Raw genomic sequence first — 14,294 nt, 5'->3', positions numbered from 1 at the left:
CTGTGAGAAAATAACCTGGTGATGAATATATATAGTTTTTTCCCCCCAAAACTATAAATTCAAGCCACAGTTGCTGTAAAGCACTGAAGCTCAGATCTCCTGCTGTGGATGTTTCTCTATATACATAATAAGGATCCTTTTACCACAAGTCATGTGTTAGTTTAAATAATTGAAAAGGTTGTGGTGCTATTTTATGAAGACAAAATGTGTTCCAACCTAAACACAATCAGAACTTCATCTTGGTCTGAGTCGGCCATAATCGGCTCAAAAGAAGTTACCTTCATCAGTAATCCCAGCTCAAAGCCACAAAGAGGCAAGCCCTTCTAGAAAAAAAACTGTTTTATTGAGTCATTAACAACTGTACATTTATTTTCAGTGCTGACAGCAGTTGCTACATACTTTGGTGTGAATCAGAGGTGCAGTTTGCCCCTTTAGTTGTAAATGCCGGCGGGATGAGAAGCACAGTAAAACAAACCAGAAGTATTAACCCTCAGCTTCGTTCGCTAACGACTGCATGTGTTTACATGCGAGTGTGCTTCCCTCTGTCCTTGAAAGCATCTACAGGCACTGAACATTTCTGTGAAGACAGACCGACTCTGCCTTCCTCTCCATCACAGCCAAATACACATATTCCAGGAATATCTGTGGGATGCAAAAGGGCACAGGAATCCCAGCAGCACGGACTGGACTGCTGGAGTTTAGTTTGAATAGAAATCAGTGGAGCAGCGAGAGATCAGTACAACGTCAAGTTAGAAAGAGGGGGAAAAAAAAAAAAAAAAGCGCACAGTCATTCAGTTTGTGGCTTCTGCTGCCAACTGAGGTCCAAGGGTTAGACTGAGCTTTAACATCCCCCATCTGCCACAGGTGATCAACAAAAACAGGGAAAGCACACACAGACCAGAACATTAGGACACGTGTACAGTTCTTTATACAGGAAGGAAATTTACATCCGTCTCTTCTCCTGAATCAACGTCCCACTTGTTCCTGTGGAGGGTCCGCCTGAATCCGACCAGGCTTTGTCCTTTAAGAGCGTTGTGACGTAAGGCCGGTTTTAAAAAAAAGAAAAGAAAAAGAAATCTCCATGAAATGTTCAACATTGCAAGATTCAGGCTCCTCCGTTTGATTCCTGGAAAGATCAGCCTGCAGAATGTGCTTTAGAAAACAATCGGGGTGCAATAGTTGAAAAAGTTTCAGTTCGTTTTCTGGTTTCTCTCTCAGACGAGAGAGAGACCAAAACAATGGTCACAAGTACACCCAGGACATGAAAATATATATATATATGTATATATATATACTTTAATAATATATAAAATGTCTTATTTAATCCAGTATGTACACAATGTACATGTTTTGAGGAATTAATTTCTCACAGATGAAGCTCCGCTCCATCCTGTCACATCCAAAAAAAAAAAAAAAGTACAACCCTAAAACAAGGGATTAAAAAAAATCCTTCCAGTATGAGTTTTCACAGGCCAACAGCGCAGCTGAATTCCAGAATAAGTCAGAGAAAAATGTCGCTTGCTTCAATCTGTTGCAGCCCACGTTAAACCAGGACAATAATCTCAGTAGATGACCTCATAGACCGTCGCCTTCTTGTCACCAGATCCTGTCACGATGTATTTGTCATCTGCAGAAATGTCACAGCTCAGGACGGACGACGACTCCTTCGACTGGAAGTAAACACAAACAGTCAAAACGTTTAGTTTGCTCATTGTGGTCGTGACATATCAAGGTTAAGCTGGTTTGTCAAGCAAACAGTAAATTTCAGCGCGAGTGACTCCTGTTCACTGTTGGCTCCACACATTTTTACTGACTTCATTTTCAGTCGTCACTAAAACGTCACAAACTGCTGGTTTATTTGCAAAGACCGTCCCGATCCGAGAAACCTTTGACCCCATCGATCTCTGTCTGAAATAGCTGTGGTACTGTTTTCTTTATTTCAGGATAACAACACGCAACTAAGCCACTAATGTTTTTCATGTGATTGTATTGATTTAGCAGCATTTGGTCAAATAGTCCAGAACTGCGATCATCACCTGGAAAATGCTGGCACCGTAAGGAGTCCTCCACGCGTTCAGCAGGTTGTCCTTCCCCGTGCTCACGAACCATTTACCTACAGGCACAGATGAAACACCTTTAAGGGTCCTCGCAGACATAACAGAGCAACTGGAACCGTTTTAAATATGCTACTTTAATTACCTCATCAACAATCATAAAACACATAATGAAGGAGACTTGCAGCTCTAACCCAGTTAATTATTCAAATGACCCTCTGATTAATTAACCAACTCGCTAGCTGGCTGCTGATTTAATCAGTGACACTAAGAGCTCTGGTCTCATTTGAATGAATCAGTTCGCTGGTGGAGGAGATGAGGCTGTGCTCATTGGTTTCCGAGGATAAATTAATGCGAACGAACATTTTCGAAGCGCTTGATTTGCTGTTAAATGATCGTTGTTTGAAATTTTTAACCACTAGCCCTACACACATGAGGGAAGTGACACTTAAACCACCATCAGCCCATTGGTTTCGGAAAACCGGTATAATTCACAGCTCGTTAAAAGTAAAATTGTGCAGAATCATCTCCTTTTGTCATTAGAGGTTTTGAAGTCTTCCCTGTGCTGCCAGATAATGAAGAGACTATTAAAACTCTGCTCACATAAAATTATCAAAATATCTTCAATTATCTGCTGCAGGCATGGGAAAATGCAACCTGATCAATTCACTCTCAGAATTTGTCCGACTTGACGTGCAGTTTTTAAAAAAGATTTTAATCTATAAAAGTGCTATATTCCTCGCCAGTCTCAGAAAGTGAAGCCTTCATTTTGTAGAGATCCTTAAAGATAAAAGCATGAAATATTTCATGCTTTTATCTTATCTAGTGTTTGGTCTTAAAGATGTATTCTTGAATTTCTTTGCTCAACAATCCCTTTTGCTGGTGCATATTTTTCTTCCACTAAACTTTTTTATGAATATGCTGCAACCTTCTCAGAGTATTGTTTGTCTGTAAGTAAGTCATAATCAAAATTAAAAGAAATAGAGGCTTGGAATATTTCACTCTTATGAATCCATAAAATGTTCACTTTCTGTACTGTGACATTGAATGCTGCACATTATTAATATTTTATATATAAAAGCAAAAGAACATAGCTGATGGGAAAGAAACTGTTCACTTTTGATTTGAACAACCAGATGTAGTAGCGCAGGCTCTGAGTAGAGTTTGGGTAGGAGGTTTTTATTTGTAAATACATCCACACGCCCCAACAGTTTGCTGCTGGATATTTAAAGACTGTCCTTCGCCATAGGACTTTCTCCAGCTCTTTGCAGGTCACTTACCACAGTAGGCAAACTTGAGTGAGAGGACGCAGCTTTCATGTAGATGCAGCTGGTACTTGTCTGGCTTGGTGTGGTGGAGTACTTCCACGTTGCTGCTCTCCATTCCCACAGCCAGCCATTCTCCAGTGGGACAGTAGCCCAACGAGAAGATCTGCAACAAAAACATAAATGAACCTCGGAGGAAGTCTACTTCACTGCCAATAAATATCACTGTGTGTTTAATTAGTGCAAGTGCTGCAAGGCTAAAATTTAAGCTAAAATTATTTGGACTACTTTTATAAAAATCTACTAAATTTAGTCAATGTTAGAAAACATGCTAGTGATGGTCAGCATTGACAGCATTTCCTTTAACATTAGCTTTTTAGCTAACATCTTGCTGTGGGTTTAATGTTTCCTAACATTAAACCCACGCTAGTGACCCACAACCATTAGCATAAACTGTAATAGTCTTTAGCTAATTTCAGCATATAAGCTGCTCTGCACTAGATGAGCTAAAAATTATTTTTCTTGCCGTTTATATTCAACATATGATGAGCAGAACACCTTGCAATCTTCTATCAAAGCAGACTGTTTTATTTTGTAATGTTTCTGCTCATTACATTTCTGGGGTTTTTAACATTGAATGGTAGAGCAACATGCTAGTCCTAACCTGTAGACAGTGTTTCAGCTAGCTTTAGCCTTATGCCTCATATTAGCTCATAAACTGTTGTTTATGAGCCATTATAAACTCTAGGTGGGATTTTTGCATTTACAGAAAGATTTTACTCTTCTATAGTTTCTCTATAGAAGAGCTTCTATAGGTAGAAGCGTTTTGCAGGCTTTTACCTACTTTTAACATTTCTGCAAGTCTTCTGCAATTGACTTTAAATGCTTCTGCAATTTCCACTAAAAAAATATTCCGCTGGCAGCAGTCACACTGCATTTTTGCAGGAAATGCAAATTGTTCAGGTTGTACCTGTGAGGTAAAGTCGTGTTGCTGAAGCTGCCGGCCCTCCCTCAAATCCCAGGAGCGGACCGTGTTGTCGAGCCCTCCGGTCCACAGTTTGGTCCCGTCGTGGGAAATATCGATACAGCTGGCTCCGTCTGTGTGGCCCTGGAACTGCCTGAAATGCACAAAACACATGAAGACAAAGTGAGACGTGCCTTTTTTCACCGCCTGAAAAAAAAAAGACATGAATGTATCCAGAGCTGCGACTTAACAATTATTTTAGTAATTGTTTATTCAAATACAAAGATTTTTCAATTACCCACTTAAAACCTATTTCACTTAAAATTTTACCGGTCATCTTTTATTGCCTAAAATGAAGTGGCGTGGCATTCCTTTAGTGAACGCTTCATAATTTGTAGCAAAGGACTTTTAACATGTGAAAAGCTCAATCCCTTACTGCTTGACTTTGCATCAATACAGTGTAGCACTAGCCTGTTGATCTGTTGGATTAAGCAATTAATAATTGGATTGGAAAATGCGCTTAACAGGAGATTTTATTTTTCACAAAGCTTCAACCAGGTGCCACTTGACAAAACACTGGTAGAACATAATTATGAAAAAAAAAAAATTTTAATCTGTATATTACAATTAATCGATTACAAAATTAGTTGATTATTTTGATTCATCGCAATTAATTGTTTCAGCATTAGATGCATCAAAAATATGTCTGAGTAAATTTGTATCATTGTGCGTTTATTTTTTTTTTAACTAAAAAAACCCAAAAACTATATTTACCATTTAGAGAATACAACATTGCCAAACATTTCTTGTCCTTCTGTTGACTCTTCACAATTAAAAAACAAAAAACGATGCAATGTTTTGTTTTCCCTCTGGCTTGTGTCCAAAACACAGCCGTTTAAGCGAAGTACCGACCTGACCAGGGTCTGGTTATGGAGGTCCCACACGGCGATGTTTCCATCGGAGCAGCAGGAGAAGCAGACCTTGGCATCGGGGCTGATGGCCAGAGCATAGCAGGCCGGAGCAGAGGAAGTGAGCTCAGCCTTGATGCGGGGCGTCTGCGAGGCCAGATCCCAGATGGTCAGCGTGCTCGCCTCGCCGCCGACGATCAGGGTGCGGCCGTCGGGCAACAGCTTGCAGGAGCGGATGTAATTGTCTCTGTTCTGGAAAAGATAAAAGAACGAAAGTGGTGCGAATTCCAGATGAGAAAGAAAAAAAAGAAAATCATAGAGAAACCGACATATTGCAGTACATCCACTTTTAACACCTTTTCTTTTACCAGCTGACTTTATCTAGTGAAGATGTGAATGTCAGCTTTAACGAGAGACAGTTGGGCTGCCGGCTCCACAAGAGCAGAAAGACAAATCAACACTGCCGTAGAAGCTATTGGTCAAATTAAAATGGCACCCTGATGGCTTTATAAAACCAAACTGCACTCTGGACACACCTTAAGGGCGTAGGAGGCCATATGAGCTGAACAGCATGAAGACACCGAGTCAAAATGAGAAACGGGAGGCAGTTGGGAGAAAGTAATGAGCTGCTTAATGGCAGACAGGGTTGGCCAATCACAACATCATTTACTCAGCAGGGGTTTTTTTTTCCCCCTTCACCAAGGATAATTTCAGCACAGCAGTGAGACATTTTATTGAATTATTCACATCTCTATCTGTTGGGATCTGTGGACAGCTGTAGCAGGATGGAGAGTCAGGCTACATTTAATGCTCAAGAAAAGCCTTAATGCATTACTTTGAGACCTCATTAGCACACTGGGATCCCCTTATGGCTGAACATCCTGAAATAAATGTAGAGTAAGGCTAACTCGACTCCATCTTCTCCATCTTAAAATGTGAAATCATCTGATTACCAGGCAGTCAAGTTGGGACACAGGACTCTTGCTGCCTGGCTGGCTGATGTCCCAGATCTTGACGCAACCCTTTCCACCAGTGTAGACGTGGCGCGTGGGGTTGCTGATGGTGACGGCGCACACTACTTCGCCGTGGCTCAGCGTGTTGATCTGACGAGCGTGGCGCGGGATGCCCGGGCCTATGAGGGCGTCTGGAGGGAAGGGCACGGGCTGCATCTGACCGTCTGCACTCACGTGGAAGGAGTAAGCTCTGGAAACGACAACGGAGATGGAAGCGAGTCAAGTTCTGGGAACAAAATCTACGGTAGTTAAAGAGCGAAAGCAAAAATGTAAACATACGGTTTTCCTCCTGAAATGGAGGTGAGGCTGGCCGGCAGGCCTGGAGCTCGCATGTGAGGATGGGGGTCAAACCCCGCCTGCACAAAAAAAAAAAAAAAAGAAAGAAATCAAATAAGCTTAGGTTTTTCTTGAGAAACTGCCAAGCTACAATTTTCAGGAAAATCCCTTGAAATATGCAGATTAAGTCTGACAAACAATCTGGAAGAGTAGTTCAAAGTGCTTTACATGAATTAGAAGGAAATACAAACAAAACGACAAAACCCAAAGACAAAAAGGCAAAGGTAACAACAAAAAAGACAAAAGTACTACACAATATAAACTAGTAGGAGTTTCTCTAGGTCTACAGCTTGTTTTCGATTAGTAAGGTGAACAAGAATAGAGTCCATAAACGAGTAGGAGTTTCTCTGGATCTTAAGTTTGTTCTGAATTAGTGAGGTATAAAACTAAATGCTTCTCCATGTTTAGTCAAATATTTTAACCTACTGCAGCGATGGTGGTGCAGATGTTTGGAGGAGGATCTTTGTTGCATTTCTTTTTCTACATCGTGGGTGAGAATTTCAGCATAAAGCCTGTGGGACTTACGATTGGCGACCGTCCGTAGGCGGCGGCGGCTGCAGCAGCGCTCATCTGGGGTGAGATGAGACCCGGATAGACACCGGGGCTGGTCAGCGATCCGTTCATTTCATGATGACCCATCATGGCAAATGGAGAGGCATAAGAACCAGCGATGGACAGGGGAGTACGGAGGGCCGGGGCAGCTGATGGTGAGAAGGAAATGCCCTTTAACTGATTACTAAACTCTTCCTTGGTTTTAGTTTTATGTGCAGTAAAACTGTTGCAGCAGTAAAAGGAAAGGTCACAGAAGCCACATAGTGAGACTGTGGTAGATTTTTTTCCCCCCCCAAGCAATAACAGTGAAACTTGTGTGTACTTGCTTGTTAAAAAGGGTGCCTTGTTAAAAGCAACATAGTGAATAATGAGGAGAATAACCGATTTGTCAGTAATTACCTAGCGCCTCCATGCCGGGCGGTTTTCCCATCGATAAAGGCCGCAGTCCAGGCGTCGTGCTGGTCCCCGGTGTGGGCGCCTCGTTCCTCGGGGTAGGCGTGTTGGACTTTAGGCTCGGTGTCGACGACTTGTCGTTCTGCAACAGAGAAATTATTTAGTCCATTTCCAAAGTTTGAGTCGAAAACACCCCACAGGCAGGAAAATCCAGAGTGACAATCTGAGCGGACAGCTCGAGTTAATCCAATCTAACATGGGCGCTCGTCACAGCCGTGGTTGTGAGTGTGTGATAGTGTGTCAGTATGAGGGTATAAACCGTTGCTTAGAAGCTAAGCTTGTCAGGACTTATGGAAGATGTTGGCCCACATAATTATTTATTCATCCCTTGCCAGTTAATGTTAATAAGGGAGTGAAAGAAACTGAGTTTTATAATGATGGCAAGAGGAAGTAGTAAGACGGTCACTGTTGGCCACTGTATCTTCAGCAATATTCAGTAAAATGGTTTATGTAGGGAAAGATTTTAAGCCAGGTTAAATGTTGGTTTTTTATAAGAATGGAAGAGGAGCAGATTATGGACGCGGCGAACAAAAACCAGACAGCACATATCCCTCTGCAGAGACTCTGGGTTCTTTACAGCCTCAGAGCAACGGAGAAATGACCATTTGCTGGGTAAGCCATGAAGGAGATTGATAGGACTGAGCCATAGAGTTTGATTTCCTGAGAAGACATCCACCCCTTTGCTCCCTCAAATCCTGCACAGCAGCCAACTCCTAAGCCTCCGAATTACTCTTTCACACAGCCACCTACTTCATTTGCCAAATGCTCCTTTAGTCTGTCAGTTCAGGCTTCATCACCTCCACCATAACCCTCCCTTCTCCCCTCGTTTCATCATCCTGATACACTCACATGGGTGTGGTCCTTCGCCTTAGACGACGGCGTGCTGCCCGAAGACGCAACGGAGGCGGGGCTGTTGGGGGCGGCGTCTTTCTTCAGCACCCGGGACTTATCCAGGCCGTTTTCCGGAGGGGAATGGGCGGGGCTGACTCGAGGGGTGGCTGGGTCCTGCGGAGTTAAACGAGACGGACGGAGTGCAAGACTGAGCAAACAGGCCGGAGGAAAGCCACTGGCATTTACATGTAGGTCAAACAAGCTGGGGCCTCATGTGCAAACACAGATAAATATCCCGATGTATGCTCATGCTCCCCTCCGCCCCCCCACCTCACACATACGCATGCACTTCTCATTCACCTGTCACACCCTTTTCTCTTTGTGTTCTTTGTCTTATATTCTGCATGAATGGCAGAGGGAAATTCACCGAGTAAACAGTCTCAAAGCACACAACCAATATTATGTCAGACGTTTTGGCAACACAGTGAAAGGTGCTCAGGACAGACAAAAGAGGGCTGTGTTTGGGTTCTTTGCAGCCTTCCCGTCTATGAATGTGTCAGAGCAGCTAAACGCCCGTCTTACCTCGTTGGACACGTCCACCACCAGGTCGTCACTTTTCTCTCCGTCACTGTCCTGAAATAAACGAGCAACATTAGTGGGAAGGGATTTATTTGACCTACATGCACAAAAACGCAGAACTATTTAGATGGATATTAAGGCTGGACAATAAATCAATAACTATATATATATTGCAATAGACATGTGATCAATACGTCTGATTGAATGTTCAGTAATTTCACTGAACTCTGATCCAGAATTGCAAGGGATTCTGGGGGATGTAGGCGGGAAAGGCTTTAGCTGCTCAACCTCTCACGCCCAGCTAAGCAAGGTTGGTGACATCAACACACTTGGGCACTCTTTGGTCACCTAGCAACAACCTGTTGGGTGACTTGCGCAGGTGCAGTTTAATGCATGTACCATGTATTTCAGAGATTTAAAACAAAAAAAAAAACAACTAATCAATAACTATCGAACGTATTGAAGACAATACGTCCTTCAGCCATATTGTCCAAGCCTTGAATATATTAACCCAATTTGTAAGTTTGTCTTCTGAAAGGCGAACATTTCATAAAAAAAAAACCCTGAATAGACAGCCGGTCTTTAAAAAACACTCACATATCCTCTGTTGCTGTCTTTGTCGTCCACTTTGCGTTTCTTCGAGTCCAGGCCGTAGTCTGAAGAGCTGCGGTGCTTCTCGCTCGCTACCCGCAGGCTGTCTGATGGCGACACCGAGTTATTCTGCCACAAACACACCGACAACGACCGCATGAGGCCGGAGGTCTCATCGAGTTACCTTGGCATACTCTGTTCGTTTTAAATCAGTATCCACTGGCGCATTGTGTGTACAGTATAGATTTACAGCCTCAGCAAATATTCAACTGGGAATCTTCTTGGAAAACAAATGTGGATAAAATGTGTCAACATTTCTCCATAGATGTTGGACTCTAGAGCAAAACTGGAGCCGCTGTGTTATGTTAATGTTTAAGACATAAATGAGACTCATGACTAATCATGAAGGGAAGGTAGTATTTTCCTTTGTGGGGTCAGCGATAATATTGACAGTAAGCAAACTGCACAATGCTGCTGGACTGATTTGGAATAAAAAAAAGGGGGGGTTGAAGAGGATTCTTGGAAAGCTCAGCCCTGTTGCTGGTGCCAAAGCACTGGAGCACAGAGGAAACAGACGAGGCAGCTGAGCAAAACCACAAAGCCACAAAAACACTAACTGGGAAGGTGACTCGTCACGAGTCAAGCTGGAGAGAAAACATGAACTCTAAATAAAACCTGACAATTTTATGGACTGCCACTGCGGCCAGATGAACTTTTTATAATCAAACTTACTCTGAATTCCCAACACATGTTTACAAAACAACTAAAAATCACAGCAACTGACATGAAAATGAACCAGATTAAGAAAAGAGACCATTGAGGAAACCAGGACAGGATCAATGTGGCGAGACAAAGTGTGCCGCCTGCAGAGAAGGGTCCTGACAGGCAGAGTGAGAAAATTAGTGGGGGTGAGGGACAGAAGGACGAGACAAGACACTAAAAACAGGAAAGGAACTTGGCAAGCAACACCAGTCTAGCAGTAAAATCATGAGTTCTCCCCCACTAATGGGAACGTTCAGACACGTTGGCACTTTCTCAAAAGCTGCAAACAGGGTTTTTGTTGTCTGAGATAGTGGAGCGGTCCTGCAAGGCAGACTGAAGGTCAACGAGTGGGTAGATGGGGTAAGCACATCTAGAGGTCAATTCTTGTTGTGAATCGACTTTAAAAAAAAAATCGAAACAATTATCAGAAAGATGGAGGACTAAACCGAGGTAGAGCAGCTAATGGATAGCAGCCGCCTTTATAAAGGAGTAGAGCTTTCCCAAATGAGTCGGGCCAATTTTCCGCCTCCTCCTCAGGTCAAAACGGGCCGATGCGTTCAGCTCCTGCTGCAAAAACAAAGCCACAAGTCTAGCTTGGCGAGATGCTGTCTCCTACAGTATTACAGCCCGTCTGAATCTGAGCCGGAGGCCTTTCAAAGATTGCTTTGTCTCAGTAACCCTGCACTTCCCTTTAACTGTGGTATCAGATGACCTGAGACAACAGAACAGGAAGACTTTGTGTGTGTATGTGTGTGTGTGTGTGTGTGCGCGCGCGCCAACAAAAAGAGGGAGGAGAGGCTGGCTGAGAGAGCAGGTAAGGTGGTACTGCAGCCGCTTGTCACCAAATGAGAAGGTGGAGGGGGGGGTTAGGGTTTCCTTCTGACATGAGTGAGCCCATTCAGGATGGCCAGTCAATGGGAACTTAATCTGTTTGAGCAGATCCAACAGAGCGTTACACTCCAGCTAACTGAGAGCTTTAAGCCAGTCTGATAAAACAAGGACTTCAACATGAGAAGAGATGGAGAGATGGGGACGACACAAGACGAAGGACGAGAAGACAGAGTGATGAGAAGATACCAAACACCAGGAAGAGGAAGGCAGCAGAGGAATACAATGTTTACTGAACGAGGAAGAACAACAATGAGCTATGACAAGGACTCTTGTAATAGTAAATCCTCTAAAGTAGAAACGGAAGGCGAGTCAAAGTCAGTTTTAATTGTGCTGAAATTAAAGGAGGTAGCAGGCTACTAATCCTCGTCCAGTGATTGGAGTCATTTTCCACCTGGATTAGAAGGCAGTGGCTTATTTACCCAGAAGTCATTTGGATTCAGGCACCGTACACCGCCCCCGAGTTTAAAAATGTGTGTGTTCTTACACAGACAGCACCAATGTCTATTGAACGGTGAGCTCAGGTCTACATTAAGTACACCTAATGACCAAACACGATGAGCTAGGAACAGAGCGAGTCGGGGGAGAGACAGACAGACACACAGAGAAGGACGGAGAGCCGTAGAGTCAACATACCGTGCTGGACTCGCGCTCTTTCAGAGGAATGGCCAGAGGCGAGTGAAAAGATGAGGGGCCAAGAGGGAGGAAAGCAAATCACAAATTAGTATGGGAAGGCAACAAAGATTGCAATCAAAGAGCAGCAATCAAATGCATGGTGTAACCCATCAGGTTAGCTACGACGTGATCAAGAGGAAACACTTTCAGAGAGAATTTAACGATCAAAATGTACTTTTTGATGCTATGGAAACCAAATGAAGCAGCATTTAAAAGCAGCATCCTATAACGTTTTATATATATATATATTACAATAGTTTTCATTGTTCCACTTTCCTATTATTTGATTAACCTATTTTCACATCAGATCAGAACTTTAAGGTAATGGTGGGCGATATGGACTTTAAGTTTTATCACAATAGTTTGTTGTACAATCACAATAAATATGACGATAAGAACTATTTATTGCTTTTTTTTTTTTAGGTAACTGTATGGCTCGACTGTATAACGTAGACCCAAAAACAAATACTAACCTTGAAAAACAGTTTTTTATGTAATACACATAAAGAAGTGTGATCTGTGACACTGAACTGCACCAAACATGCATTTAATCATATTTTCGAATGTTTTGATACTCTCATTGAACAAACAGTAGAGAAAACAGCAAAAATAATCCCAACAATACGTTTTGAGGTATTTTGAAATATTTTAAATGCCCACCCCTACATTAAGAAGGATATCTGCTAAAACACAACATTTCCCCTCATAGTAGCTCTGTCTACAGTTCGGCCTTGAAAACTGTGTTTATTGGATGGAATATAATGAAGCCGGTAGAAACAGTGAAGGGCTGCAGGCTGTTTTTGCTCCTCACCTCGGTGCTCCAGGTCGTGGTGGTTCTTCTCATCCTTCACAGGCAGGTGGGTCTGGCTGCCAAGAGCGCCCAGAGCCAGCAAACCGGATCCAGCACCTGTCACCGGGGGGAGGCCGGGTGGCTGCAGGCCTGAGGGGTGAGGGGGCAGCTGGACCGGGGGGCCGTGGGCAGCGTGAGAGAGGTGCTGGGCCTGAAGCTGCTGCTGCTGTAAACAAACACAGAGAGACAGGAGACGAGACAAAGGACAAGTGGGTCAGCTGGGAAGTGACTCCTCTATGAGTGACCGTGCTCTGCCCGGGTTGGCTTCGGAGACGTTTTTGCTCAAAGCCAAACAATCTGGATTTAGCTGTGGATCAACATGCAGTGCTGGCTTACTGCTGCTGCTGACCTGCTGTCTGAGGGACAGAACTGTTTTCATGTGTTCAATGAATCATTTGGCTCAACAGAGTAGAATACGTTCACTCCAAAACCTCTGTGTTATACTTTCCAGTTCTGCAGCATGGTAGCTGAAATGTGACAGCAGGAGGAAGCAGTGCTATTCATGTTCCAATATTAAAACAAATTCATGTTTACTTGATAGCTAAGGGTAAACTAATACAACTAATATTTATATAATATATACTTATGTAACTAAAAAACAAATTGTACGCTTTCTAAGTTAATTTAAACCTGCAGTTTAAATTAACTTTACTGCAGAGTAAAATACTAAATTAATAATATACCAACATCAAACCAGATAAACTAAAAACAACTGAATATTTTATTTTTGGACCTCTGCAATACATTCACTCCAAAAACCTCTTTAGTGGTCACTCTCAAAAAGTTTACGTTAGTCAATGTTACAGTTAACGAGTTTGAACTCATGTGTAATGACGACATTTTATCCAACATCCCCCTGAGATTCAAGACGTTTTTCTGAATCAAACTGAAAGGAACCTGAAGTTGTTTAATAATCTAATCAACGTTTCATCATTTTCTGCTTTTGGATTTTTTTTTTTTTTTGTCTGACTCACCTTTTCCATTATGAAAAAGACCATGAGGCATTTTATTCCCGCTTTGTCAAAAAATGATTAAGCTATTTTCTAAAGTCCGCTGGAAGGGAATGTAGTTATGCGACTCCAATAAATCACAGCAACCAGCAGGAGATGAAGGCGAGTTATTTTGGTTGGATCAGCAGTCAGTCAATCATAATTTAACAGCTGCTAAACAGCTGTTACAACCAGAATGTAAGGAAGCAAGGTGTCATATAAATCCTTTAAAAAAAGATAGCCAACAAGACCAAATCATTTGAGCTTTTTCTCCAAAAATACTGGAGCTACCAAGAGAAAAACAGATAAACAATGGCTGACAACATGGGCGCAATATGGTTTGTTTAGAGACATGAAATATTTCAGCTCAGGGCTACATTAAATTAGACTGAAATATCTTTGTTTTCGGGTTTTCATCCAGATGAACAATGATGACTTCTTGACTTTAGCGTGGAGGACTGGTTTTTCTTTGCATACCAGCGACTTTCATGTTTGTCCCATTTTCTTCTGTGATGGTGCATGACCTTCAATCAGCTATGTTTTCATTGAACGTCACATTACCTCTGGCCATCAGATATGGTACC

General features: G+C 42.6%; 1 protein-coding gene across 6 annotated transcripts in view; it reads right to left on the bottom strand.

Moving 5' to 3' along the window:
* Positions 1-321: 321 nt before the first annotated feature.
* Positions 322-14,294, bottom strand: part of LOC122841750 (transducin-like enhancer protein 3-B) — a 28,847-nt gene continuing 14,874 nt past the window's right edge. For 2 of the 6 annotated variants that reach the window (XM_044135328.1, XM_044135336.1), the window contains exons 8-21: positions 12,683-12,884; positions 11,833-11,891; positions 9,553-9,675; positions 8,959-9,009; positions 8,395-8,550; positions 7,492-7,627; positions 7,066-7,241; positions 6,484-6,560; positions 6,145-6,394; positions 5,196-5,443; positions 4,290-4,437; positions 3,335-3,485; positions 2,037-2,113; positions 322-1,670 (exon numbers count right to left, since the gene is read on the bottom strand). In XM_044135328.1, the coding sequence (XP_043991263.1) occupies positions 1,563-1,670; positions 2,037-2,113; positions 3,335-3,485; positions 4,290-4,437; positions 5,196-5,443; positions 6,145-6,394; positions 6,484-6,560; positions 7,066-7,241; positions 7,492-7,627; positions 8,395-8,550; positions 8,959-9,009; positions 9,553-9,675; positions 11,833-11,891; positions 12,683-12,884 (1,962 nt within the window). In that variant the 3' untranslated portion in view covers positions 322-1,562. Of the gene's footprint in view, positions 1,671-2,036; positions 2,114-3,334; positions 3,486-4,289; positions 4,438-5,195; positions 5,444-6,144; positions 6,395-6,483; positions 6,561-7,065; positions 7,242-7,491; positions 7,628-8,394; positions 8,551-8,958; positions 9,010-9,552; positions 9,676-11,832; positions 11,892-12,682; positions 12,888-14,294 lie in introns of all 6 variants that reach the window. The other 4 variants (XM_044135331.1, XM_044135326.1, XM_044135339.1 and 1 more) reach the window with 2 other exon arrangements.

Source organism: Gambusia affinis, linkage group LG02, assembly GCF_019740435.1.
Source record: "Gambusia affinis linkage group LG02, SWU_Gaff_1.0, whole genome shotgun sequence".
In the NCBI taxonomy this organism is placed as follows: domain Eukaryota; kingdom Metazoa; phylum Chordata; class Actinopteri; order Cyprinodontiformes; family Poeciliidae; genus Gambusia; species Gambusia affinis.
This window is presented reverse-complemented; position numbering and strand designations above follow the sequence as displayed.